General features: G+C 43.4%; 1 protein-coding gene across 2 annotated transcripts in view; it reads right to left on the bottom strand.

Moving 5' to 3' along the window:
* Slc25a12 (solute carrier family 25 member 12) overlaps positions 1-23,197 on the bottom strand; it is a 102,130-nt gene extending 78,933 nt beyond the window's left edge. Inside the window, exons 1-2 of one of the 2 annotated variants that reach the window (XM_045147751.1) lie at positions 23,148-23,197; positions 22,087-22,140 (exon numbers count right to left, since the gene is read on the bottom strand). In XM_045147751.1, coding sequence (XP_045003686.1) covers positions 22,087-22,140; positions 23,148-23,159 — 66 coding nt within the window. In that variant the 5' untranslated portion in view covers positions 23,160-23,197. Of the gene's footprint in view, positions 1-22,086; positions 22,141-22,784; positions 22,920-23,147 lie in introns of those variants that run through there. The other variant, XM_045147750.1, reaches the window with a different exon arrangement.
* Between the last annotated feature and the right edge of the window lie 1,674 nt (positions 23,198-24,871).

Here is a 24,871-nt window from a genome sequence, read left to right as displayed (position 1 = left end):
GGGACAGAGGATGGTGGGAGAGGACTATGATCATGGTGTGTTGTTTATATTTATGGGGGTTGCCAATAAAAAGTCAAAAAACAGGGGGGAAAACAGCACTCAAAAAGTTAGCACCCCTAAATGAATCTTGGTCTGTCTACATGACTATAAAAGCCATTCTTAATGTGGTCTTGTGTTTCAACCTTGGCTTTACCAATCATCAACCCATGTGACACCTCCATAACGTTCTCAGTCCTCTAGATCTTTCACAGATCTACACAATAAAGATGAAGCAGTAGGCAAGAGAGATGATTCATCAGTTAAGGTGCTTGCCTGCAAAGCCTGATGATCCGGGTTCAATTCCCCAGTACTCATGCAAAACCAGATGCATCTGAGGTTCATCTGCAGCAGCTGGAGGCCCTGGTGTACCCATTCTCTATCTCTCCCTGCTTGCAAATAAAAAGATGAAATAGTTCTTGATGTTTCAAAACTGTACATATATAAACAAAGGATGAGGAAAAAGAAAACTGTAAATACATTACCCCTTTAATCCTATCACTAAGGAGGCAGAGGTAGGAGGATCAGTGTGAGGATCTGACTTTGCATTGGTATTGGGGAAGGGAACCAGGACCATCAAGTGACGCAAGCATGTGACTTTAACCACTTTATTTTAACCACAATATTGTCTTTCGTTTGTTTGTTTGTTTGTTTGTTTGTTTGTTTGTTTCGAGATAGGGTCTCACTCTAGCCCAGGCTGACCTGGAGTTCACTATGGAGTCTCAGGGTGGCCTTGAATTCATGGTGATCCTCCTACCTCTGCCTCCTGAGTGCTGGGATTAAAGGCGTGTGCCACCATGCCTGGCTCTTTACCACAATATTTTCTAAAGACAAAGAATCTAGATTAGTTGGGGAGATAACTTAATGATCACCTCTCCTCACAAATAAATGAAAACAAAAACAAACAAAAAAAGAATGGAGAGAAATCCTGCCTCAAACAAGGTGGAAAGGCCAGCTGAGGACTGACCTCTGTGTCCTCTGTCCTCCACATGTATGCTGTGGCACCTCCACTCACACACACAAACATACACATACCCCTCACACATACACACAAAAAGACAAAATCACCCAGCACTCGGGAGACAGAGGTAGGAGGATCGCCATGAGTTCAAGGCCACCCTGAGACTACATAGTGAATTCCAGGTCAGCCTGGACTAGAATCAAACCCTACCTCAAAAAAAAAAAAGAAATCCACTTCATCATATTAGTGCTCAAAACCTTTTGGATTCAGGAGCACTTCTGATTTCCACACACAGATGAGGAGCAGGAGGTAAAGCTGAGAAAGGCAGCTTGAGACCAAATTGTGGAAGACTCTGAATGCAAAAGCACCAAAAGGTCTAAACCTGGTTGTGTGCGCCATGGTACGCCACTAAAACTTTCAGGGGTGAAATGAGCCCTGGGCTATCCCTACTAGCAATGGGAAAGGTGGGTAGAGACAGAGGGGGCCTGGCCAGCCAAAGCCAAGAGTGAAAGACACTGAGGCCAGGTACGGGGGGATGGGGGACATGAAAAAATTCCATCACTGCGAATGGCTTTGCACTTACTTCTCCCTTCGCAACTGGCCACAGGATGCTTTCTCTCTGTAACTAGCACGTGGTAAGAGAGGAAAATAATATGAAAATATTTCAGAGTAACAAAATGTGGCAATTACTTGTCCATTCCTTTTGCCATGGAAGTGATTATGCTCTGGTACTTGAAATCTTGTAGCCAAAATGAGGACACCATGCAGAGAGAGTATATTGCACCCACAAACTCACTGGAATCCCCCAACATTCTTTTTTTTTATTATTATGATATTTATTTATTTATTTAAGAGCAACAGACACAGAGAGAAAGACAGATAGAGGGAGAGAGAGAGAATGGGCACGCCAGGGCTTCCAGCCTCTGCAAAGGAACTCCAGACGCGTGCGCCCCCTTGTGCATCTGGCTAACGTGGGTCCTGGGGAACCCAGCCTCGAACCGGGGTCCTTAGGCTTCACAGGCAAGCGCTTAACTGCTAAGCCATCTCTCCAGCCCGCCCAACATTCTTAACTTTAAAACCATTAGGAAATACAGCAGCCTTAGCACAAGCCCCCAAAACACAGCAGCCAACAGGAAAACAAATGCTTTTGTTGACATGAACTGAAACAGGCTTTACCAGTACCTAGGGTTATAAATGATGCCAGAGAACCACTTTCCCTGAGGTATTTTGCCAGTGTTTTCCTCAACTCTCTCAATCTACTTTAACTTGATTTTAACTGAAAAATAGTATGTACGTCACTGGAGGAGGGGGGAGGCTAAGTCTGTCTTCTCATCCACAAGGAGTCAGTACTTGACTTCTACAGGCGACAGTTAATTAGTTAACTCATTAAATTAGAGACAATTACTTGGCAATGTCAGTAAGCCTTTTGCCTTAATAGACAGAACCAAAGAGGGAGTTTAAAACTAAAACTAGAATCTACTCAGGCAGTTAAAATGCTAAAATACAAGGCCACCCTGAGACTACATAGCTAATTCCAGGGCAGCCTTGGGCTGGAGTGAGACCCTACCTCGAAAAACAAAAACAAACAAAAAAAGTGCTAAAACATTTTAGGAATTGAGCTAACAGAGAAAAGCGGGCCCATCAAAAACCTGGAGTATGTGGGCTGCAGATCTAACTGCAGTGGTAAGATGCCCGCCTAGCATGACCAAGGCTCCTTGGGAGTTCAATTCCCGGCACTGCAACAATACACGCACACATATACTGACATGTAAATACACATAAATCATTAGGAGCTGAGGCTGTAACTCAGCTGAGGGTGTGCTTAACATACTTGAGGCCCTGGGTTCAATCTCAAAAAAAAAAGTTAAAAAAAAAAAAAGGCAGCCGGGCGTGGTGGCGCATGCCTTTAATCCCAGCACTCGGGAGGCAGAGGTAAGAAGAGGATTGCTGTGAGTTCAAGGCCACCCTGAGACTCCACAGTGAACTCCAGGTCAGCCGGGGCTAGATTGAGACCCTACATCGAAAAAACAAAACAAAAAAAAAAGATGATGTACTTAAAGCCAATATACTTTTAGAATGTTTTTCATATTTTATCTTTTTTAATTTTTCAGGTGCTGGGGATTGAACCTAGGGCCTTGCACATGCTAGGTAATAAGCACACTACCACTGAGCTATACCTCCAGCCCTAAATAGCTTTAAAAAGTAAGTATGGGGCTAGAGAGATGGCTTACCGGTTAGGCACATGCCTGCAAAGCCTAAGGACCCAGGTTCAATTCTCCAGGTCCCACATAAGCCAGATGCACATGGTGGTGCATGTGTCTGGGAATTTGTTTGCTCGCTCGCTCGCTCTCTCTCTCTCTCTCTCTCTCTCTGTCTCTAATAAATAAACAAAAATAAATCATTTAAAAAACGTAGGAAAATAAAATATATATAATAAAATAAAGTAGGGCTGGAGGGATGGCGTAGCAGTTAAGGTGTTTGCCTGCAAAGCCAAAGGACCAGGTTCGATTCCCCAGGACCCATGTTAACCAGATGCACAAGGGGGGGGGGGGCACACATGCGTCTGGAGTTCATTTGCAGTGGCTGGAGGCCCTGGTGCTCCCATTCTCTCTCTCTCTCCTCCTTTCTCCATCAAATAAGTAAATAAATGAAACTAAAATAACATATTTAAAAAGTATGACCCACTTTTTTTTTTTAAGATACAGTCTCCCTCTAGCCCAGACTGACCTGGAACTCACTATGTAGCCTCAGGCTGGCCTTGAACTCACAGCAATCCTCCTACCTCAGCCTCTGCAGTGCTGGGATTATAAGGCGTGTGTCATTATGTCCAGCTGAACCACTTATTTTAAACAACTTAATTGATTGTGAAATAACAGGGTTGTTGGTGGTCTGAGCTTTTTTTTTTTTTTTTGTGGGAACAGAGCTTTATGAGGGTCTCATGTACACTAGGCTGGCCTCAAATTTGCTAAAGATGACCTTGAGCTCCTTGCTCCACCCATCTCTACCTCCTGAGTACAGGAGTAAAGGCCACCCACACCCAGCCTGGTAATAATGTTTCAAATGGGTTTTTTAGACCAAAAAGAACCAGAGCCCTGGTGATACACACTTACAGTCCTAGCACTAGGAAGTCAGAGGCCAGCCTGGGATACATAGTAAATAAAATACTGTTTCAAAATAAAGGGGGCGGGGCAGGAGAGATGGCTCAGCAGTTCAGGTGTTTGTCTACAAAGCCTAAGGACGCAGGCTTGATTCCCCAGTACCCACATAAGCCAGATGCACAAGGTGGCGCATATGTCTGGAGTCTGTTAACAGTGGCTAGAGGCCCTGGCACCCATTCTCTCTTTCTCTCTCCTTCTGCCTGCCTCTTTCTCTCTCTCTCTTAAATAAATTAAAATGTTTAAAATAAAATTTGAAAAAGGAAAGTAAGCCGAGCGTGGTGGCACACGCCTTTAACCCCAGCACTCAGAAGGCAGAGGTAGGAGGACCACCATGAGTTCGAGGCCACCCTGAGACTACATAATGAATTCCAGGTCAGCCTGAGCTAGAGTGAAACCCTACCTCGAAAAACCAAAAAAAAAAAAGGAAAGGAAAGATAGCATAACAATGTTAAAATAAAAAAATATGAAGGGCTTTATTGTAAACTTGTCTTTATTCTAACCAAAATTACTTGAATGTTTACACTAAAAACAGCAAAAACAAATTAAAACAAAATGTTGAATTTCCCAGAATAACATTATGCTAAAGAATTAGTATAGCCGGGCATGGTGGCGCACGCCTTTAATCCCAGCACTCGGGAGGCAGAGGTAGGAGGATCGCTATGAGTTCAAGGGCACCCTGAGACTACATAGTGAATTCCAGGTCAGCCTGGACCAGAGTGAGACCCTACCTCAAAAGATAAAAAACAAAACAAAAGATTTAGTATATCTGGGCTGGAGAGATGGCTCAGCAGTTAAGGCACTTGCCTGCAAAGCCTAACAACCCAGGTTTGATTCCCTATGTTCACATAAAGCCAGATGCACAAAGTGGTATATGCATCTGGAGTTGATTTGCAGCAGCTGGAGGCCCTGGTGTGCCCATTCATTTGTTCTCTCTCCCTCACCTTCCAAATAAACAAATTTAATTTAATTTAAAAAGATTTAATATATCAAGTAATTTAGTAGTTTCATATCTTTTCCATTTTGCTCCTGTTACTTCAAAGGGCAAATTAAAATGATTTTTAAATGAAACTGCCCAATATTATATCCTTAGTCCAGCCCAAGCTGACCTGGAACTCACTCTGTAGTTCAGACTGGTCTTGAACTCACAGTGATCCTCCTACTCTGCTTCCTGAGTGCTGGGATTAAAGACCACTACATCTGGCCAATTACTGAATTTTGTTTTGTTTTGAAGTAGGGTCTCAGTTCCAGGCCAGGCTGAACTGCAATTCACTATGTAATCTCAGGGTGGCCTTGATCTTCCAGCAATCCTCCTACTTCTGCCTCCTGAATGAATGCTGCCTAGCTCAGCAACTGAGGTTTTTTTGTTTGTTTGTTCGTTTTGTTTTTTGCGAGGTAGGGTCTCACTCTAGTCCAGGCTGACCTGGAATTCACTATGGAGTCTCAGGGTGGCCTGGAATTCACGGTGATCACCCTACCTCTGCCTCCCAAGTGCTGGGATTAAAGGCTTTCAGCTATTGAAATTTTAAACTAATCTTTTTCTTAGTGGATATTTTAAGAGATGTGTAAACTATAAGGTGTAGTTAATATAGTTAACTTACAGTCTTGGTTCCATGTATTCTAAAGGTAACTTAAGTTTAATGTTAGTAACTTGGAAAGGAGTTACACTATCCAGTTTCTGCCAGTCAGGTGAGGCCTTGATATGTTGATCTGTTGACCTTGTGGGCAAAACATGTCTAGATGGCATGATCCTCTCATTTGGAGGTACAGATAATTCAGCGGGACTGTGACACATATTTGTATATGAAACCTTGCCTTTTTTGTACATAATTTTGATTACATGTATAAGGACTCCAGTTCATCCTACGATCCATCTTATTTTTCAAGCTTCACAATGCTAAGGCTTTCTCAAGCACATCTGAACTCCATTTAATGTCAATTTAAGTTTTTCTGGAAATGTCAAAGCTGTGTGTCCTTGTGCATTCCTGATTCTTGGGTTGGGGTTGACAGAGGTTTCATCTAGAAAACAGATCACCTATTTTTGTCAGTTACTTCTTGTCAGTGTCTTTCATGTGTCCTTGACTTCTTGCCCAAGAGGGATTTACAGCTGCTTAAGAGACATCTTTGAAATGGCAAATGATTAACGCTAAAGACCTTACCTTGGGGGGGAAAAAATGCTTAGAAAAAAGGAAAGCATGGGATTCCAGTTTCCCTCCTTGCTCGCTGAATTGTCCTGCTTCTGTCTAAACACGAAGGCATTGTTATTCTTCCAAACCAAGGCTTCCTAGGAGCTACCTTACCAGATCAGTACTGACTGCTCTCTTTATCCAGCATTGGCTGTAACAGGAGTCAAAACAAGCTGTTCCAACTGTGATGAACTAACATTTTCAGATCTTAACCTCTTTCTAACCTCCATAGCGCCAAAGACTGTCACAAAGTTTGGTAGGTACAAATACCAAGGAACATTTCCGATGGAGAAAATGGATTATGGGAACAAAGAGGACGGTATGTACCGAGGCAAAGGCTGAGTGCACAGAGCCAATCCTCTTGCTGTCCACGATTACTGCTCATGCTTCCCACGGAAGCCAAGTTCAGTCTGGAATGCGTGCCCTTTCCCTACCCAAGCACCCTGCGGGAGGATCAGACCTTACATCAAAACCCGCCAACCACAGTGTAAGATGGAATTCACCTGCATTGGGTATGTTGATTCAATCAGGTTGAAAGCATATTCTATCATAAATATCATTTTTATTTATTTAGTTCATTTACTTATTTATTTTGGTTTTCCCAGGTAGGGTTTCACTCTAGTCCAGGCTGACCTGGAATTCACTCTGTAGTCTCAGACTGGCCTCAAACTCACAGCGATCCTCCTACCTCTCCCTCCTGAGTGCTAGAATTAAAGGCATGTGCCACCAAGCCTGCCTTAAATATCTTAAGTAGATAGTGTAATTTTGTTTGTTTCTTTTTGTTTTGTTTTTCGAGGTAGGGTCTCACTTTGGTTCAGGCTGCCCTGGAATTCACTCTGTAGTCTCAGGGCAGCCTTGAACTCATGATGATCCTCCTACCTCTGCCTCCCGAGTGCCACCACACCCAACTGTAATTTTAAACACTTATTTAAATTTTAATGACAAACTGTGGTGTCGCCTGCCCATAATCCCAGCACTGGGAAGGCTGAGACAAGAGTATGAGTTCAAGGCCAACCTGGAATACATAGTTCATTCTAGGTCAGTCTGGGCTAGAATGGAACATTGCCTCAAAAGAAAAGATTTTTGCCAGGCGTGGTGGCAAACGCCTTTAATCCCAGCATTTGGGAGGCAGAGGTAGGGATCACCTTAAGTTCAAGGCCACCCTGAGACTACATAGTGAAATCCAAGTTAGCCTGGGCTAGAGTGAGAACCTACCTCAAAAAACCAAAAGAAAAAAAAAAAATTTTTTTAAATATTAAGGTTAGCAGGGCGTGAAGGCACATGCCTTTAATCCCAGCACTCGGGAGGCAGAAGTAAGAGGATTGCCTTGAGTTCAAGGCCACCCTGAAACTATAGAGTGAATTCCAGGTCAGCCTGAGCTAGAGTGAGACCCTACCTCGAAAAACAAAACAAATAATAATAATAACAAAATTATTATTATTATTATTAAGGTTATAATACATATGTATTTTCACTGTTCATTATAGCCTATTGTTAGCTGCTGAGCAATGTGGTTCCTAGCAATGTGGAGGAGGAACAAGAGGCTTATAAGTACTGAAATACACTGAAGCTACCAAAATAAGCTAGAGCTACCAAAACAATTTTCCGTTCAAAATGATCAAAACCCTAGGAAATAAAATAATGACTTCAGAGGATCTAATAACTGGAACTAGAATACTTCCTAGGGGAGATTAAGTTGAATAATTAATCTGTATTGTTCTTTAAATAAACACGTCAATCTCTTGTTCCATGTAACCATGGGAACATACAAGAAGCATATATATTCATAAGCCTGGGCAAACTGTGTCTCTTTGATAATCAAGGTACAGCTCCTAGGGGGTGCCGAATACCTTAATGTGGTTAAACCTTGATTTAATAGCAAGCTGTTTGCCATAGAAAAGGAAGGTCCTTTATCATGAGAGGGAGCAGAAAGTGCTAAAAGACCTAAGAGACAATCAAATGCAGTGTATAAACATGGCCTTGATCTCATTTTTTTTTCTGTTTTATTTTCTATTTATTTATTAGAGAGAAAGAGAGAGAGAAATCGAACTCAAGACACATGCACCTCCTAGTGCATCTGGCTTACATGGGTCCTGAAGAATCAAACCTGGATCCTTTGGCTTTGCAAGTAAGTGCCTTGACCATTAAGCGATCTTTCCAGTAGGGTCTCACTCTAGCTCAGGCTGACCTGGATCTCATTCTGTAGTCTCAGGGTGGCCTCAAACTCACAGTGATCCTCCTACCTCTGCCTCCCGAGTGCCGGGATGAAAGGTGTGCGCCACCATGCCCGGCTCTCCAGCGTCTTAATCTCATTTTGAATAAAAACTTTAAAAGATGCAACATTATGATGTCTGGGTTTATCATAAAGCCGAAGCAAAATTAGTCATCACTGTTGAAGCTTCAGGAAAAGTAGGTGATGATTCATCTGTTTTCTATAAATTCATGTGTATTGTTTTCTTTTGGGTGTGCTTGGGTGGTGTGTGTACACATGTTCACGTGTGGGGGGGTGCTCATGTGTGCACACATGTGTGGAGGCCAGAAGTTGACACCGAATGTCTTCCTCAACTGCTCTCCACTCTATGTACTGAGACAGGGTTCTTCCCATGAACTCAGAGCTAACCGCTCTGTCTAGTGTAGCTGGCTTGTCCCAGGATCCCTTGACTCCACCTCCCGAGTTCTGGACTCACGGACAGGATACCTTACCCATTTACACAGGTCCTAGGGGTCTGCATTCTATTTCTCATGCTTGTGCAGTAAGGACATTACCCTCTAAGTTATCTCCCCAGCTCCCATGTAGTGGAGGATGACCCTGGAACTTCTAATCTTCTTGCCTCCACCTTCCCAGTGCTGGGATTACAGGCACAGGCCATCACACCCAGTTTCACATTGTTCGTAATAAGATGTTTTTAAGCCTATAGAAAACAACAGGATGATTGTGTATGTACTAAGAGAGCCTACAGTTGGACTGTTACCACTTTTATCCTCCAGACTGAGCAACTGAAGGGACCCACCCCAAAAAAAACAAAAAACTGCTAACAGCCGGGCATGGTGGCGCACGCCTTTAATACCAGCACTCAGGAGGCAGAGACAGGAGGAGTGCAGTGAGTTCGAGGTCACCCTGAGACTACATAGTGAATTCCAGGTCAGCGAGACCCTACCTCATAAAAAAAATTTCTGCTAATACCTGCCGCAGGTCTCCCAGCCCCATACTGTGAGCGTATCTCCTCAGAACCTGACAGATGAGAAAAATCACCTCTCGGGATTGTATTTCTGTGCCTAGCCAATTATAAAGATACCCCAGTGCATGACTTAAGAACATTATTAACTGATTACATAAACATAGTCATAAATATAACATATAAGTCACTTTATCAATTCCAGCAGTTATACAAAGAGGAAAAGTGCTTATGTACAATTCAGGGGAAAAAAAATGTCCTTATCCCTACTTAGAAGGAAGGAGACAAGAAACTAAGTCTGATTTATGTCAGGTATTGCTTTTACTACTTCATTTCATTTTTATAACCACCTTCTGGGCTAAGTATAATTAGCCCTTCTTAGCTGAGGAAACAGGCTCCAAAAGCAAACATAATAAAACATTAAAAAAAAAAAAAAAAGGATGAAATGAGGATTCAAACCCATGTTAGAAGCCAGGTGTGGTATCAGTAATCCCAGCATGAGGGAAGAGGACCGAGAACTGAAGACCAGCCTGGGCCACAAAAGGAGTTCAAAGCCAGCCTGGGCTACACAGTAAGACCCGGACTCAAAAACCAAGGGCTAAAGGCTGGGCGTGGTGGCGCACACCTTTAATCCCAGCACTCGGGAGGCAGAGGTAGGAGGATCGCCATGAGTTCAAGGCCACCCTGAGATGACATAGTGAAGTCCACATCAGCCTGGGCCAGAGTGAGACCCTACCTCAAAAAACAAACAAGGGGCTGGAGAGATGGCTTAGCGGTTGAGCGCTTGCCTGTGAAGCCTAAGGACCCCGGTTCGAGGCTCAGTTCCCCAGGTCCCACGTTAGCCAGATGCACAAGGGGGCGCACGCGTCTGGAGTTCGTTTGCAGAGGCTGGAAGCCCTGGCGCGCCCATTCTCTCTCTCCCTCTGTCTTTCTCTCTGTGTCTGTCGCTCTCAAATAAATAAATAAAAAAAAAATTAAAAAAAAAAAAAGTATTGACCTGTATATTACTACTTGGCATTTAATAACACTGAGTTTATCCTTTCTTGGCAAGTATATGTGTAGGATTCATGGTGTGGTATGTGTGTGTATGCATGTGCGTCCTCCAAGCACATGCCTGCAGAGGCCAGAGGAGGCTGTTGGATATTCGAATCTACCACTTCTCTGTGTCATGAGATATGTCCCTCACCGAACCTGGAATAGTCAGCCATCCTTCTGGTTCCACACACACACATAGGACTGGAGTTATACACACTGTGACCACACCCAGCTTTTTATGTAGGTGTTGGGATCAAATTCAAGACCTCTCACATCTTCATACTTGAGTGGCAAGTATTCTTACTTGCTGAGCCATCTCCCAGCCCCAAAATTTCTTACCTTTTCAGTCCTTCTCAATGAGCCCAGGACAAAGTTTCACTACGGTGCCAGTCTAATATCTAATATCTAAGCTTTTCTTTTTATTTTGCTTTTGATATAGGGTCTCACTATAAGGCTCAGGCTGTCGTGGATGCAGGTAGGCCTAAGACTTCCCCCTCTGTAGCCTAGGTTGGCCTTGAACCCTTAAGTCTTCTGCCCAGCCTTTCTCATGTTGGGGTTACATGCCCAGCTTTTCAAAAAATTTTATTATTATCATTGTCATCATCACTATATAGCTTATGAATTCTTTCACTGAAGATAAAAATTATCATCTTCAGGCTGGGGAAATGGCTTAGCAGTTAAGGCGCTTGCCTGCGAAGCCTAGAGACCCCAGTTCAATTCCCCAGGACCCACATATGCCAGACGCACAAGTGGGCACATGCATCTGGAGTTTGTTTCAGTGGCTAGAGGCCTTGGTGTGCCCATTCTCTCTTTCTCTCTATCTTCCTCTTCCCCCACCCACACACATACACACCCAAATAAGTAAATAAAATATTTTTTAAAAAACAAAAAAAAGTATCATCTTCAATTCCCATATGCTAAAGAGTTGGTGAAAGCCATTAATGGGAATGGCTAATTAAACAACAGATCCTCTTCTGTGCATCCCTACTGGGTTTATTCAACTCAGTTTATGTTGGGAAACCCTCTTTAGCTTTAGGTTCTGAATAAGCTTTTTGTGGGGGAAAGGCAATGTTGGTGATCAACCCAGGTGTTTATGTACAATAGGCAAGGACTCTACCACTGAGCTATATCCCCACCCAATAAGTTCTTACATTTTAAATTTCTTATGCACTCAAAATTTAGTGTGTACACACTCGACTACTTTCATTGTTTTCCTTTTTTTTTTTTCTCACAATCAAGTCAGCAAGCAACCTAAGGACTAAGGAGATGGCTCAGCAGTTAAAGGCACTTGTTTACAAAGTCTGAAAGCCTGGATTCAGTTCTCCAGTACACACTTAAAGACAGATGCAGAAAGTGACACATGCATATGGAGTTTATCTGCAGGGGCAAGAGGCCCTGGCGCACCCATTCTCTCTCTCTTCTCACACTGATTCTCTCTGCTTACAAATAAGTTTAAAAAAAAAAACCTAGCCAGGTGTGGTGGTGCACACCTTAGTCCCAGCACCTGAGGGACAAAGAGGTAGGAGGATCACTGAGTTTGAGGCCAGCCTGGGACTACACAGTGAGTTCTAGGTCAGCCTGGGCTACAGTGAGACCCTTCCTCAACAAAGCTACTCCAGATGCATGTGCCACTTTGCATATCTGGCTTTATGTGGGTACTGAGGAGCAGAACCTGGGCTTACAGGCAAGCACCTTTAACTGCTAAGCCATCTCCCCAATCCCAGTGCATCCACTCTTTTTTTTTTTCTTTGACTTAGTCTCGTGTTTTAGGCTAACTTTAAACTTATGATCCTTCAGCCTCAGTCCCAAATGCTGGGATTAGAATAATGTGCAAATTACATCCCATTCTATATACCTTTTATTTTAAAATTTCACTCACTTATTTATTTAAGAGACAGGGAAGGAGGGAAGGAGAGGAAGAGAGAGAGATTGAAAATGGCCATGCCAGGGCCTCGAGCTACTGCAAACGAATTTTAGACACGTGCCATCTTGTGCATCTGGCTTATGTGGACACTGGAGAATCAACCCTGGGTCCTCAGGCTTTGCAGGCAAGTGCCATAACCACTAAGCTATCTCTCCAGCCCAACCTTTTATTTTAACCCAGTGCCAAATGGCTTTTCCAGAGTTACTGTTTCTACCTATATTATATAAGAGCAAACATCCTCTTCTTCCATGACCCTAGTACATGTTACTTCCTTTTCATAATAATCATACTGCAACTTTAATATTTAATTTTTACTTATTTGAGAGAGAGAATGAGGCAGAAGGAGAGAGAGAAAGAATGGGCATGCCAGGGCCTCCAGCCACTCGAGATGCATGTGCCACCTTGTGCATCTGGCTTACGTGGGTCCTGGGGAATCAAACCAAGGTCCTTTGGCTTTGCAGGCAAGTGCCTTAACCGCTAAGCCATCTCTCCAGCCCACATAGTGTAACTTTAATTCTATAGTGTAAAATGACATTTTGAAAACATAGCCCTAATGTTATGCCAAAAGAAAAAGGGTCCCTTGCTAAAAGCCTTGCTTAATTCCCTTCTCAGCCAAAAATAAATGTGGCATACAAACAAATATTTGATCAAGCAAAGGCCCTTTCCTTCCACAAAATAAGTATGTTAGGGGACTGGAGAGATGGCTTAGCAATTAAGGTGTTTGCCTGTAAAACCAAAGGATCCTGTCCGATTCTCCAGGACCCACGTAAGCCAGATGCACAAGAAGGAGCATGCATCGGGAGTTCATTAGGTCAGCCTGTGCTAGTGCGAAACCCTACCTCAAAAAACAAAAAAAAACAAAAAAGTATATATTATAAAAGCTCCAAGAAAGACTCACTTCTGATATACATTAGCATGATCATGTACTTACTCTGTTATCTAAAACAAGGCAGAGCCGGACATGGTGGCGCACATCTTTAATCCCAGCACTTGGGAGGCACAGGTAGGAGGATTGCCATGAGTTCAAGGCCACCCTGAGCCTACATAGTGAATTTCAGGTCAGCCTGGGCTAGAGTGAGACCCTACCTCGAAAAAAAACGAAAAAATAAATAAGTAAAAATAAAACAAGGCAGGACTAGGGTCGTAGTTCATGTCGTAGGTGCAAGGCCCTGGGCTTGATGCACAGCAACAAATAAACAAACAGAACCAAAAAAGTATTGCTAGTGAAGAAAAAAATAGGAATCAAATTATTTGAATTTTCGGCTAGAGAAATGACTTAGCAGTTAAGGCGCTTGTCTGCAATGCCAAAGTACCTAGGTTCAATTTCCCAGGACCCACGTAAGCCAGATGTACAAGATGGCGCATGCATCTGGAGTTCGTTTGCAGTGGCTGGAAGCCTTGGTGTGCCCATTCTCTAAATGCCTCCCTCTCTCTGCGTCTTTCTCTCTCTCCTCTCTCTCTCTCTGTCTCTCTCATTCAAATAAATATATAAATAAATAAAAATATTTAAAGCCAGGCATGGTGGTGCATGCCTTTAATCCCAGCACTTGGAAAGCAAAGGTAGGAGGAGCACATGAGTTCGAGGCCACCCTGAGACTCCATAGTGAATTTCAGGTCAGCCTGGGCTAGAGTGAGACCCTGCCTTGGAAAAAAAAAAAAAAAGAATTTTTTTTAATATACGTGTGTGTGTGTGTGTGTGTGTGTGTGTGTGTATGAATTTTTTTTTTTTTTTTTTTTGGTTTTTGAGGTAGGGTCTCACTCTAGCCCAGCTGACCTGAAATTCACTATGGAGTCTCAGGGTGGCCTCGAACTCACAGCAATCCTCCTACCTCTGCCTCCTGAGTGCTGGGATTAAAGGCATACACCACCATGCCTGGCTATATATGAATTTTATATCTCAGTGAATCTTTGATCTGGCTTGCGAAAGGGTAGAGCTTCAGCATGTGTTGCTTTTATCATCTAATACATAAATAAATAAATGACCATAAAGTCCATCAAGTAAAAAAATTAAGAGACCTTTAAACATTATAAAGGTTGTTACTGTGCAAGAAAGCAAAAACAAGATTTTCTTCATTTTGACATTTGCCAGGCTTATAACCAACAGCCTGTCACATTCCTGTTCACCCACCTCCCCTGCCTTTTCATTGCTTCCATTGTACCCATGCGCTACCGTATACTTCTGATGTAGCAAAATTGGGTCAATAACAGTGTGTGTGAGAGAGAAGTAAAAGAAGAAAGACATAAATCAAGAAATGACAGTTATAAGGGTGGTAATAGTAAAATCTTAGCTTGACAACTGGTTGTAAAATTATAGCACAGTTGAACACCTAAGAATTCGTTTGTTGTGCTTCAATTTCATGAACTTGAGTTGAGGCGGGGAAAGGTAGACAACTAGCGAATATCTCTTATTTTATTAGCTAAAAATAAGATATAGGGAAAGATGCCTTAGCGATTAAGGTGGTTGCCTGCAAAGCCAAAGGAACCAGGTTCAATTCCCCAGGACCCACGTTAGCCAGATGCACAAGGGGGCACACGGGTCTGGAGTTCGTTTGCAGTGGCAGGAAGCCCTGGTGCGCCCATTCTCATTCTCTCTTTCTCTGTCAAATAAATAAATAAAAATAAAAATAAAAAGATATAGCTCATCATATTTTTCTAAATCTTTTTTGAGGCAAGCCCAACACTAGCCTTTTTTTCATGTGAAAGAATGAGAGAGAGAGAGAGAGAATATTGGTGCACCAGGGCCTCCAGCTACTATAATCAAACTCCAGACACATGGACCACCTTGTGCACATGTGTGACCTTGAGCACTTGTATGTCTGGCTTACATGGGATCTGAAGAGTTGAACATGGGTCCTTGAGTTTCATAGGCAAGTTCCGTAACCACTAAGCCATCTCTCCAGCTCAAGCTCATCAAATTTTAACAGCAATAAAGAACGCAGGGAGAAAAAGAACCTATTTCTCTATGCTTGAAATACTTCTCTTTTTCTTTTTGGCATGTACGTGTATACTTGTGTGATGGGGGTGTATGTGAAGGCCAAAGTACAGTAATCTTGGTGTCATTATCAGGTTTGTCATCATCCACCTCTTGGGTATTTTGCTATTGTTGTTTTGAGGCAAGTCTCCCTGCAGCTCAGGTTAACCTGGAAGCCACTGTGTACCAGACTGGCCTCAAACTCACAGTGATCCTCCTACCTCAGCCTTCTAAGTGTTAGTATTACAGATGTAGCTACCATGGGCAGCTATGCCGTCCACCTCTTCCTATCATTGGCCTGGTATTTATGTGGATACTGGGGAGTGAACTCAGGTCCTCATGTTTGGTAGGCAAGTGTTTCACTAACTGAGCTATTTCCCAGCACTGATGTTTTATATAGCAATGCTTCCTCCACAGCCCCAGGCAAGGTTTCACTCTAGCCCAGGCTGACCCAGAATTCACTATGTAGTCTCAGGGTGGCCTCAAACTCATGGCAATCCTCCTACCTCTGCCTCCTGAGTGCTGGGAATAAAGGCATGCACCACCACACCTGGCTTTTTCTTTTTTTTTTAATTCATTTATTTGAGAGAGATAGAGGTGGAGAGAGAAAGAGAGAGAATGGGTGCACCAGGGCCTTTGGATGCTGCAAATGAACTCCAGACACATGTACCACCTTGTGCATCTGGCTTACATGGGTCCTGGGGAATCAAACCTAGGTCCTTTGTCTTTGCAGGTGAATACCATAACCACTAAACCATCTCTCCAGCCCGACAATGCTTCTTTTTTTTAATTTTTTTTTGTTCATTTTTATTTATTTGAGAGCGACAGACAGAGAGAGAGAGAAAATGGGAGCACCAGGGCCTCCAGCCACTGCAAACGAACTCCACACATGCACCCCATTGTGCATCTGGCTAACGTGGGTCCTGGGGAATCAAGCCTGTTAATATAATTCAAAAAAGATTTTAGATCATTTGGAGGAAGATGACCATGTCTTAATTAATAAAACTCCAAAGCAAGCTGGGCATGGTGGTCCACACCTTTAAACCCAGCACTCAGGAGGTCCAGGTAGGAGGACTGCTGTGAGTTTGAGGCCAGCCTGGAACTATAGAGTAAATTCCAGGTCAGCCTGGGCTAGAGTGAGATCCTACCTTGAAAATAAAAAAGCATTGGTCATTCAGGGCTAGGGGGATGGCTCCATGCTTGCAAAGCCTGTTGGTTCTGGTTCGATTCCCCAGTATTCATGTAAAGCCAAATGCACAAAGGAGTGCATACATCTGGGATTCATTTGCAATGCCAAGAAGCCCCAGCATGCCCATATTGCTCTCTGCTCTCTTCCCCTTCCCTCTCTCTCTCTCTCTCCTCACAAATAGAAAAGAAAAAATAATTAAAAGAAAGACATGGTCTTTCCATGTAATCCTGCCTGGCCTGGAACTCATGAGCCTCCTGTCTCAACCTACCAAGTGTTGGGTTACAAGCATGTGCTTCCACACTTGACTTTTCATTGTGTTCTAAGACTTAAATATTTTCTATGTAACTTTAATTAGCAAGCTCCAATGAAACTAAATTCAAATGATCTAAAATCTTTTTTGAATTATACTAACAGAATGATTGATCTTTTAACCTTTGACTTACCTGTTTTGTGATACTCAAGTTCTGAGACTATTCTCCCCAGTTCTAGTCCTTCTCCTTCCCACTTCAACTGTGAACATCACCTAGAAATCAACTCCTGCTCTCTAGCCTGTTGATTATACATCTAGTCCTCCTAACAAAGATGCATCTACTACTGATGTAAACTTGTATCTGTCCTAACCTGACTGTAATGCATGCCACATTTATTGAGCAATCAAATTTCACTTCCCCATTCCCAAGACAGATGCCCTATCAATTAATATCTAGCCTAACCATGCTAGATTTCCTACTCCTTCATCACTTCCATATTTAATGCCCAACCCAATAGAGTCTTCCTGTAAAGTCCCAAGTGCTGTCCTTTCTTTCCATTTCTCCAGAAAAAAAGCCTCTCCAGGTCATTATCTCCCACAAGAATTATTTCAATAGCCTCTTAGCTGGCAGCCTCACTTACTTCCACTGCCTCTACACTTTATCCAATGTACACAGAGCTGCTGGAAGTTACCACTTTCATTTCCCACTCAGAAGCACACAGTGCCTCCCTACTGATTTCAACCCAAACTCCTAGGCCAACTCTTCTAGGCAGTGATAGCATAAAAGCACTTTTATATTTGATCACCGAAGTAACCAGATTTTTTTTTCCCTAATTTCTCAGCAAAATACAACTGCCAAAGACTGGCATACTTCTGTGTTTTTCAAAAATCACCCCATTTCAATACCCTACAAGTATGTAGTGTAGGGTTAAGAATATGAGTTCCAGAACTGGAGAGATGGCTCAGCAGGTACAGGCGCTTGCTAGCAAAGCCTGATGGCCCAAGTTTAATCCCCCAGCACCAGGCTGGAGAGATGGCTTAGCAGTTAAGGTGCTTGCCTATGAAGTCTAAGGGTCCAGATTCAATTCTCCAGGTCCCACATAAGCCAGGGGCACAAGGTGGCACATGTGTCTGGAGTTCATTTGCAGTGGTTAGAGGCCCTGGCACACCCATTCTCTCTCTTTCTCTCTCCCTTGCTCCCTCCTTCCCTCGGTCTGTAATAAATAATGTTTTAAAAAAATGCCATAGTACCCACATAAAGCCAGATGCACAAAGTGGCCAATGCATCTTGGATTCATTTATAGTGGCAAGAAAGAGACCCTGGTGTGCCCATTTCCCCTCTCTCCCTCTTCTCTCCCTCTGTCTCTCTCTCCTTGATAATAAATAATTTTTTTTTCATAAAAACGGCATGGGTTCCAAAGCCCAGGTGAGACAGGAAGACTATACAGCCTAGGCAATACAGTAAAATCTTGTGTTTAAAAACCAAAAACAGCCAGGTGTGGTGACCCACACCTTTAATCCCAGCACTCAGGAGGCAGAGGTAGGAGGATTGCTGTGGGTCCAAGGCCACCCTGAAACTACATAGTGAATTCCAAGTCAGCCTGGACTAAAGTGAGACCCTACCTCAAAAAAAAAAAACGGGGGGAGGGTTAGAGAGATGGCTCAGTAGTTAAGGTGCTTACCTTGCAAAGCCTAACAACCCAGGTTCAATTCCCCACTACCCACATAAGCCAGATGCACAAAGTGGCACATGTATCAGTTCATTTACAGTGGCTAGAGGCCCAGTGTGCTCAAACTGTCTGTACCTCTCTGCTTACAAATAAATAAATTTTTTTTAAAAAGGCCTTTCAAAGTATAGCTAAATGAATCAAGTTTTAAAGGGCATCCAAAGTGGTATTTTCAGATCCTTTCTTCTACTACCTAGATGTTCAAGTTAGCATAGTGATTTTCATCTTCCCAAACCTACTCTTCTTTAAAAATAAGTAACAACCAGCCGGGTATAGTGGTACACACCTTTAATCCCAGCACTTGGGAAGGAGAGGTAGGAGGATCACCAGTGAGTTCGAGGCCACCCTGAGAATACGTAGTGAATTCCAGGTCAGCCTCGACTAGAGCGAGAGCCTTACCTCGAAAAGCCAAAAAAAAAAATAAAAAAAAAAAAGACAAAAATAAATAACAACCAAACAGCATGGGTTTGAGTTGACTCGGGTCTGTACCACTTATGAACTAAGTGACATTAACCAAGTCATTTAGTTTTTATCTTTGTAACAGACATCCAAAACATACCTCATAAGAGCATTATGAAAATTAACATAACAGACTTAGAACCCTGGGCCAATGTACAGCACTCTAAATAATCAATATGTGTCAGCAACTGTCATTCTTCCATTACCCTCTATTCTCAGCAAGCCACCTCAATTGCGCTACCTCAAGCCATGCATATCTTTACTGTTCTTCACTTCCTCAATTACAGACTGGAGAGCTGGAGATAGCCTCAGAAAAGAGAATCAATCCAATGTTGGCTCAATTCTTCTTCGATTATTCAATTTGATGATTACTACTAAACTAAATACAAGCACATGACTCATGCCAACAATCTTCAGTAAGCATGTGTAAACATGTTAACTACTAAAGAAAGATATAGCTAGCAAGTATTTTACCTATTATATCTATGATGTTAATAAATAATAAGTATCTATTATAAAACTTTTGGTAAAGGCACCCAATATATGCAAGTATAAATTCCTCAAGTTTTCAGTATAACAAAATACAGGCAACATCAAAATAATGTAAAGGACTGGGAGTATTTGCCAATATGTGTGAGGGGTTTGATCTCTGGCACCACAAAATAATAACGATGATGTACAATAAAAGAATAATAATATACAAAACATCAGCTGAAAATCGAAGGCTTGAAATTTGTCACAGGGCTAAGCAAAGTCCTGGGCTTTCTCCTGGTACCTTTAAGGTCTAACACGCCCACCACCACTACCCACCCCAAACAAACACACAACCAAGAAACCAGCCTGGCATGGTGGCGCACACCTTTAATCCCACCACTTGGGAGACAGAAGTAAGAGAATCACCATGAGTTCAAGGCCACCCTGAGACTACATAGTGAATTCCAATTCCAGGTCTGCCTGGGCTAGAGGAAAACCCTACCTTGAAAAACAAAACAAAACAAACAACAACAACAACAAAAAAAAAGTAAAGAAAAAGAGAAACCAAATCTACAGAATCAGATTTTTTTTCATAATATTTTTAAAGCTGAAAAGACTTCAATTTCTGTGCTCTATGGTCCCACTGTGTCCCATATGAGAGAATGGAATCCTGGAAGTCTAGATAATTAGCTTAAGGGCACAAAAGCTAGAGAAAAGCATGTCCAGGAATTAAACCACTGTTCCTGACACCTGGACCAATACTCTTTTCAGGGCTAGATATAGCCCAGTGGTTAAAGGCACTTGTTTGCAAAGCCTGATGGCCTGGGTTGAATTCCCCAGTATTCACATAAAGGCAGATGCACAAAGTGTCTGGAGTTCGTTCACAGTGGCAAGAGGCATACCCATTCCCTCTCTCTCCCATTCACTTTCTCATTCTCTCTCTACATGCATATAAATAAAAATATTTTTTAAAAATACTTTGGGGCTGGAGGGATGGGTTAGTGGTTAAGGCACTTGCCTGCAAAGCCAAAGGACCCAGGATCAATTCCCCAGGACCCAGGTAGGCCAGATGCACAAGACGGCACATGCATCTGGAGTCAGTTTGCAGGCTCTGAAAACCCTGGCATGCCCGTTCTCTCCCTCTCTCTCTCTCAAGTAAATAAAATAAACTTTTTAAAAAATATTCTTTTCACTGAATCACAGCATCTCTACTAATTACTTCCATACCTGCTTAATCAGAGAATAAATTTAATTATATCATATGAACTCCTCATGAAACCATTGAAGATGCACATGATGTTATTACTGATATTTTTTAACTCCTCAAGAATATTTGTGAAGAATAAGAGTTTCAAGCAATGAATGGTGTTTTATTCCAATTAATTTTATGCTAAAAAAAGATGCTTATCTTAATAATTTTCAAGAAGTGTAAGGTTCTCAAGGAACACTGGGGTATATAATACCAGCACTTCAAGAGGCTTGAGGCAAGAGGATCAAAAGTTCAAAGCTTGCCGGGGGAGGATCACCTTGTGTTCGAGGCCGCCCTGAGACTACATAGTGAATTCCAGGTCAGCTTGGGCTAGAGTGAAACCCTACCTCAAAAAAAAAAAAAAAAAAAAAAAAAAAAAGAAGTTCAAAGCTAGCTTGAGCTACACAGTGAAACTCTTGTCTAAAAAAGATAAATGCTGTTTTATTAACAACTCTTTTCTTTTGGTGCTGGGGACCAAATCCAGAGCCTCCTACAAGCTAGGCAAGTGCTCTAAAACTGAGCGACTCTCCCTGCCTTTACTAATTCCTTTCATGAGCGTTTGTGCTCATCCATGCAGCCTCCTTCCCAACAAGGGCTTAAAGAAACCACATGTCTCAAGATAAAAATGTCATCTAGCCTAGGCTCATCAAGCATATGTTAGAATCTGTTCCTAATTTAGAATCATAGACTTTTGGAATTGGAAGGAACCTTAGAGGTCACCTTTCATTTTACGGAGGAAAATAATACCCAGCAGGAAGTCTGCCCAAGGTTAAAGTGTCCACTCAGAACGCAGATACCAAATAGGAAGTTCTCAAAAGATTGCAGAGAAAAATACAATATTTAGTGAAACACCTCAGAAATTTAAGAAAGCAAAATAAAAACTCAGCCAACTTTTTTTGTTGTTGTTCTAAGTCCACAGCCAAGTAAGTGATCTCAGTTTAGCAGAGAGAGAGATCCCTGCTAAAATCTTACAGGGTAATTGTTTGTATCAACAACCCCACCCCCCAGCAAAGACCTATGGTTATACTATTTAAAAATAAGTAGAAGGGGGAGAGAGGTTAAGAATACCTATAAGTTTCTGTTCTGTATAACAAATAACATGCAGGCTCACTTATAAATAGGGAAACTACAACTTAACTCACCTAAAGAAAAATATAAAGGAAATCTTTTAATCAGCCACTACTAAGAGAATTATCAATTACACTGTCTAGCCATGTTTGTAAGTTAATGCTTGAAAAGGACTAAAGATTACATTATCTCTTTTTCTTTTCTCAATGCAAATGCTTTAATTTACCTGTAGGAATATGTTTCTCAACTCATGAGGATCACCTCTCTTGGTTGTGTGCACCTGTAAGGGGAAGAAAAAAAAAACCAGTTAATGCTTCACTTGAGACCACTGTATCTCTTTAAGATTACAGGTCACATCCACTAAGAATCGATGCTCTCGTCTTTTCTAAGGATGTTTAGGATAAAACAACCCCAAAGCCCTAATTGCTGAAAACACCTGTCAAATTGCAGATCCATGACAGCGAGGTGGGAAAATCGGGTGTGAATGGCCTAAAGACACAGCCAAGTTACAGACACAGACAGCTTCCTCGGAACAGGAACGGGAAACCAGCGAGGTATAATCTTTTACTTTACGCCACATCGACTAGCTAACGCAGGGGCAAACCACCAAGCATCAAACCCAGAGACCCACAAGAAGGGAGCCACAAGGAGTGGGGTAAAACCCCCAAATGAGCAACATTGGCCTAGCAGCCTTTCTTCCCGATGGCAAGCAATAAAAGCATAGAATTATCTCAGCACCCTTCTCTTCCCCCACCCTCCCCCAATCCCATGCGGATACGTCGGACATCCCACGACCTAACCACGCCAATGTCAACCCCACGGCCTCCACCGTCCCGAGGACCCCCCGATTACTTAGCGCTGCCCCTCCCCCACCGCGATGCACCGATGCCCCGGGCAGCCCCCGCCCCCCACCCCCGGCTTTACCGTGCCACTTCCTCCCATTCCCTCTCCGATGCTCCCCTAGTCCGGGCTCCACACAAGCCCGCGTACGCAGGGCAGGACGCTCCTCTCCCCGCTCCCAGCCGCGGTCGTCGGCAGAGCCCCGGGCACTCGCGATCCCTCCTCCGTCCCCTCCCCCAGCCCGGGCATCCTCTTCCCGGCGGTCCCGCCCCGCACAGCTCTCCCACCGCCCGCAAATCTGGAGCCCCCACGACACGCGCTAGCTCGAGAACTCGGCAGAGAAGGGGGGGGGGAAAAGTGGGGGGAAGCGGGGAGGGGGGCGGCTGCACGCGGGGCCCTCGGGATGTCTCTTATGCAATAAAGGCAGCAGTAGAGAGTTGGAGTCACCTTGACCGCCATGCTGAGCTCGGGAGCCGGGGACGAGCTGTCAGGGCGCGCGCGCGCCGCCGCCGCCGCCGCCGCCCTCCCGCACGCGGTGCCGCGCGCGTCCCTATGCAAATGAGCCGGGGCGCGGCGCGGCTGGCGGACCCGCGGGGCCCGGCCGCGCGGGGGCGGGAGGGGCGCGGGCCGCTGCCAGGACCCCCAGCCGACCTGACCCCGGGCCGGACTGGAGCTCGCGCCGCGGGATTCCCCAGTTTGCTTGCCAGAGCCCGGGTCCTGCCAAGCAAACCCCAAGTTTCCTAAGGCCTCTCGGTGGGTGTGGCTTTGGGCGCAGGCTTCAGCCAAATGCGTCTCCCCTAGGCTTCCAGGGTCACTTGGGGCCATCTGGAGCCAGGTTTCGAAACATCAAAGAGCGCGTCCCATTAATAATAACGAATTAACGACAACTAGTAGGAAATACTGACAAAAAGAAAAAAAAGAAAAAGATTACAAACTACGCACCCTGGGGAAAAGTTAAGCAAATATAATGGATGAGAAATGTGCTTCTAAATTGGCATGGGACGAGTGTGCGTAGCAGTTTTAACGGACTCCACTTTCCTAGTCATGGAATGCTTGATTTTTTGTTTGTTTGTTTTTGCTTTTGTTTTTGTTTTCAATGACCAGAGGTACCAGTGCACGAAGGGAACAACTCGGGATGGAAAGATGGTCCAGTGGTTAAGGGAGTTTATTTGCAAATCTTGACGCCCTGGGTTCGATTCCTCGGTACCCACGAAAAGCTGGATGCACAAAGTGGTGCATGTGTCCGGAGTTTGGTTGCACTAGCAAGAGGCCCTGGTGCACCCATCTTTCCTTTTTCTCTCTGCTTGCAAATAAATAAATAAAAATAAGGGAAACAACTCCATTAATCTTTGATAGGGCTGGCACTGAATTTTCATCCTTGCTTCTACGTGAACAAAATAATTCTACATTGGATTCCCAGCCTTACCTAAGAACTAAGGTCTATGAAGCCAAAATCATTTTACTGAAACTGCCTTATATATCAGAACTGATACTAGCACTTGTCTGTAATCCCATCCCTTGGGAAGTACAGGCAAGAAGATCAAAGAGTTCAAGGTCATCTTTGGCTACATAAGTTCAAAACCATTCTGGACTACGTGAGGTTCTGTCTCAATAAAATAAAGTTTAAAATTAAGAAAAACAGGGCTGGAGGGATGGCTTAGCAGTTAAGGTATTTGCCTGCAAAGCCAAAGGACCCTGGTTCAACTCCTCAGGACCCACGTAAGCCAGATGCACAAGGGGACCCATGCATCTGGAAATCATTTGAAGTGGCTGGAGGACCTGACTGCCCATTCTTTATCTGCCTCTTTCTGTCTTCTCCCTCTCCTTCTATCTCTCTCTCTCAAATAAGTAAATAAAAATAAATATATATCTTGTAAAAAATAAAGAAAAACAAGGAAAGAGGACTGGAGAGAAGGCTCAGTGGTAAAGGCACTTGCCTAAGAAGCCTAAGGACCCAGGTTCAAGTCCCCAGAACCCACATAAGCCAGATGCACATGGTGGTGTACATCTCTGGAGTTCATTTGCAGTGACCAAAAGCCCTAGTGCCCACATATTCTCCCTCCCTCTCTCTCTCTCTCTCTCTCTCTCTCTCTCTCTCTCTCTCTCTCTTTCTCTTTCTCGAATAAATAAAATAAATTTTTAGTTTAAAAAAAAAAAGATTCAAAGATGGG

Source organism: Jaculus jaculus, chromosome 4, assembly GCF_020740685.1.
Source record: "Jaculus jaculus isolate mJacJac1 chromosome 4, mJacJac1.mat.Y.cur, whole genome shotgun sequence".
In the NCBI taxonomy this organism is placed as follows: Eukaryota; Metazoa; Chordata; class Mammalia; order Rodentia; family Dipodidae; genus Jaculus; species Jaculus jaculus.
Note: the sequence above shows the minus strand (reverse complement) of the source record. Positions and strands in the feature narration are given on the sequence as shown.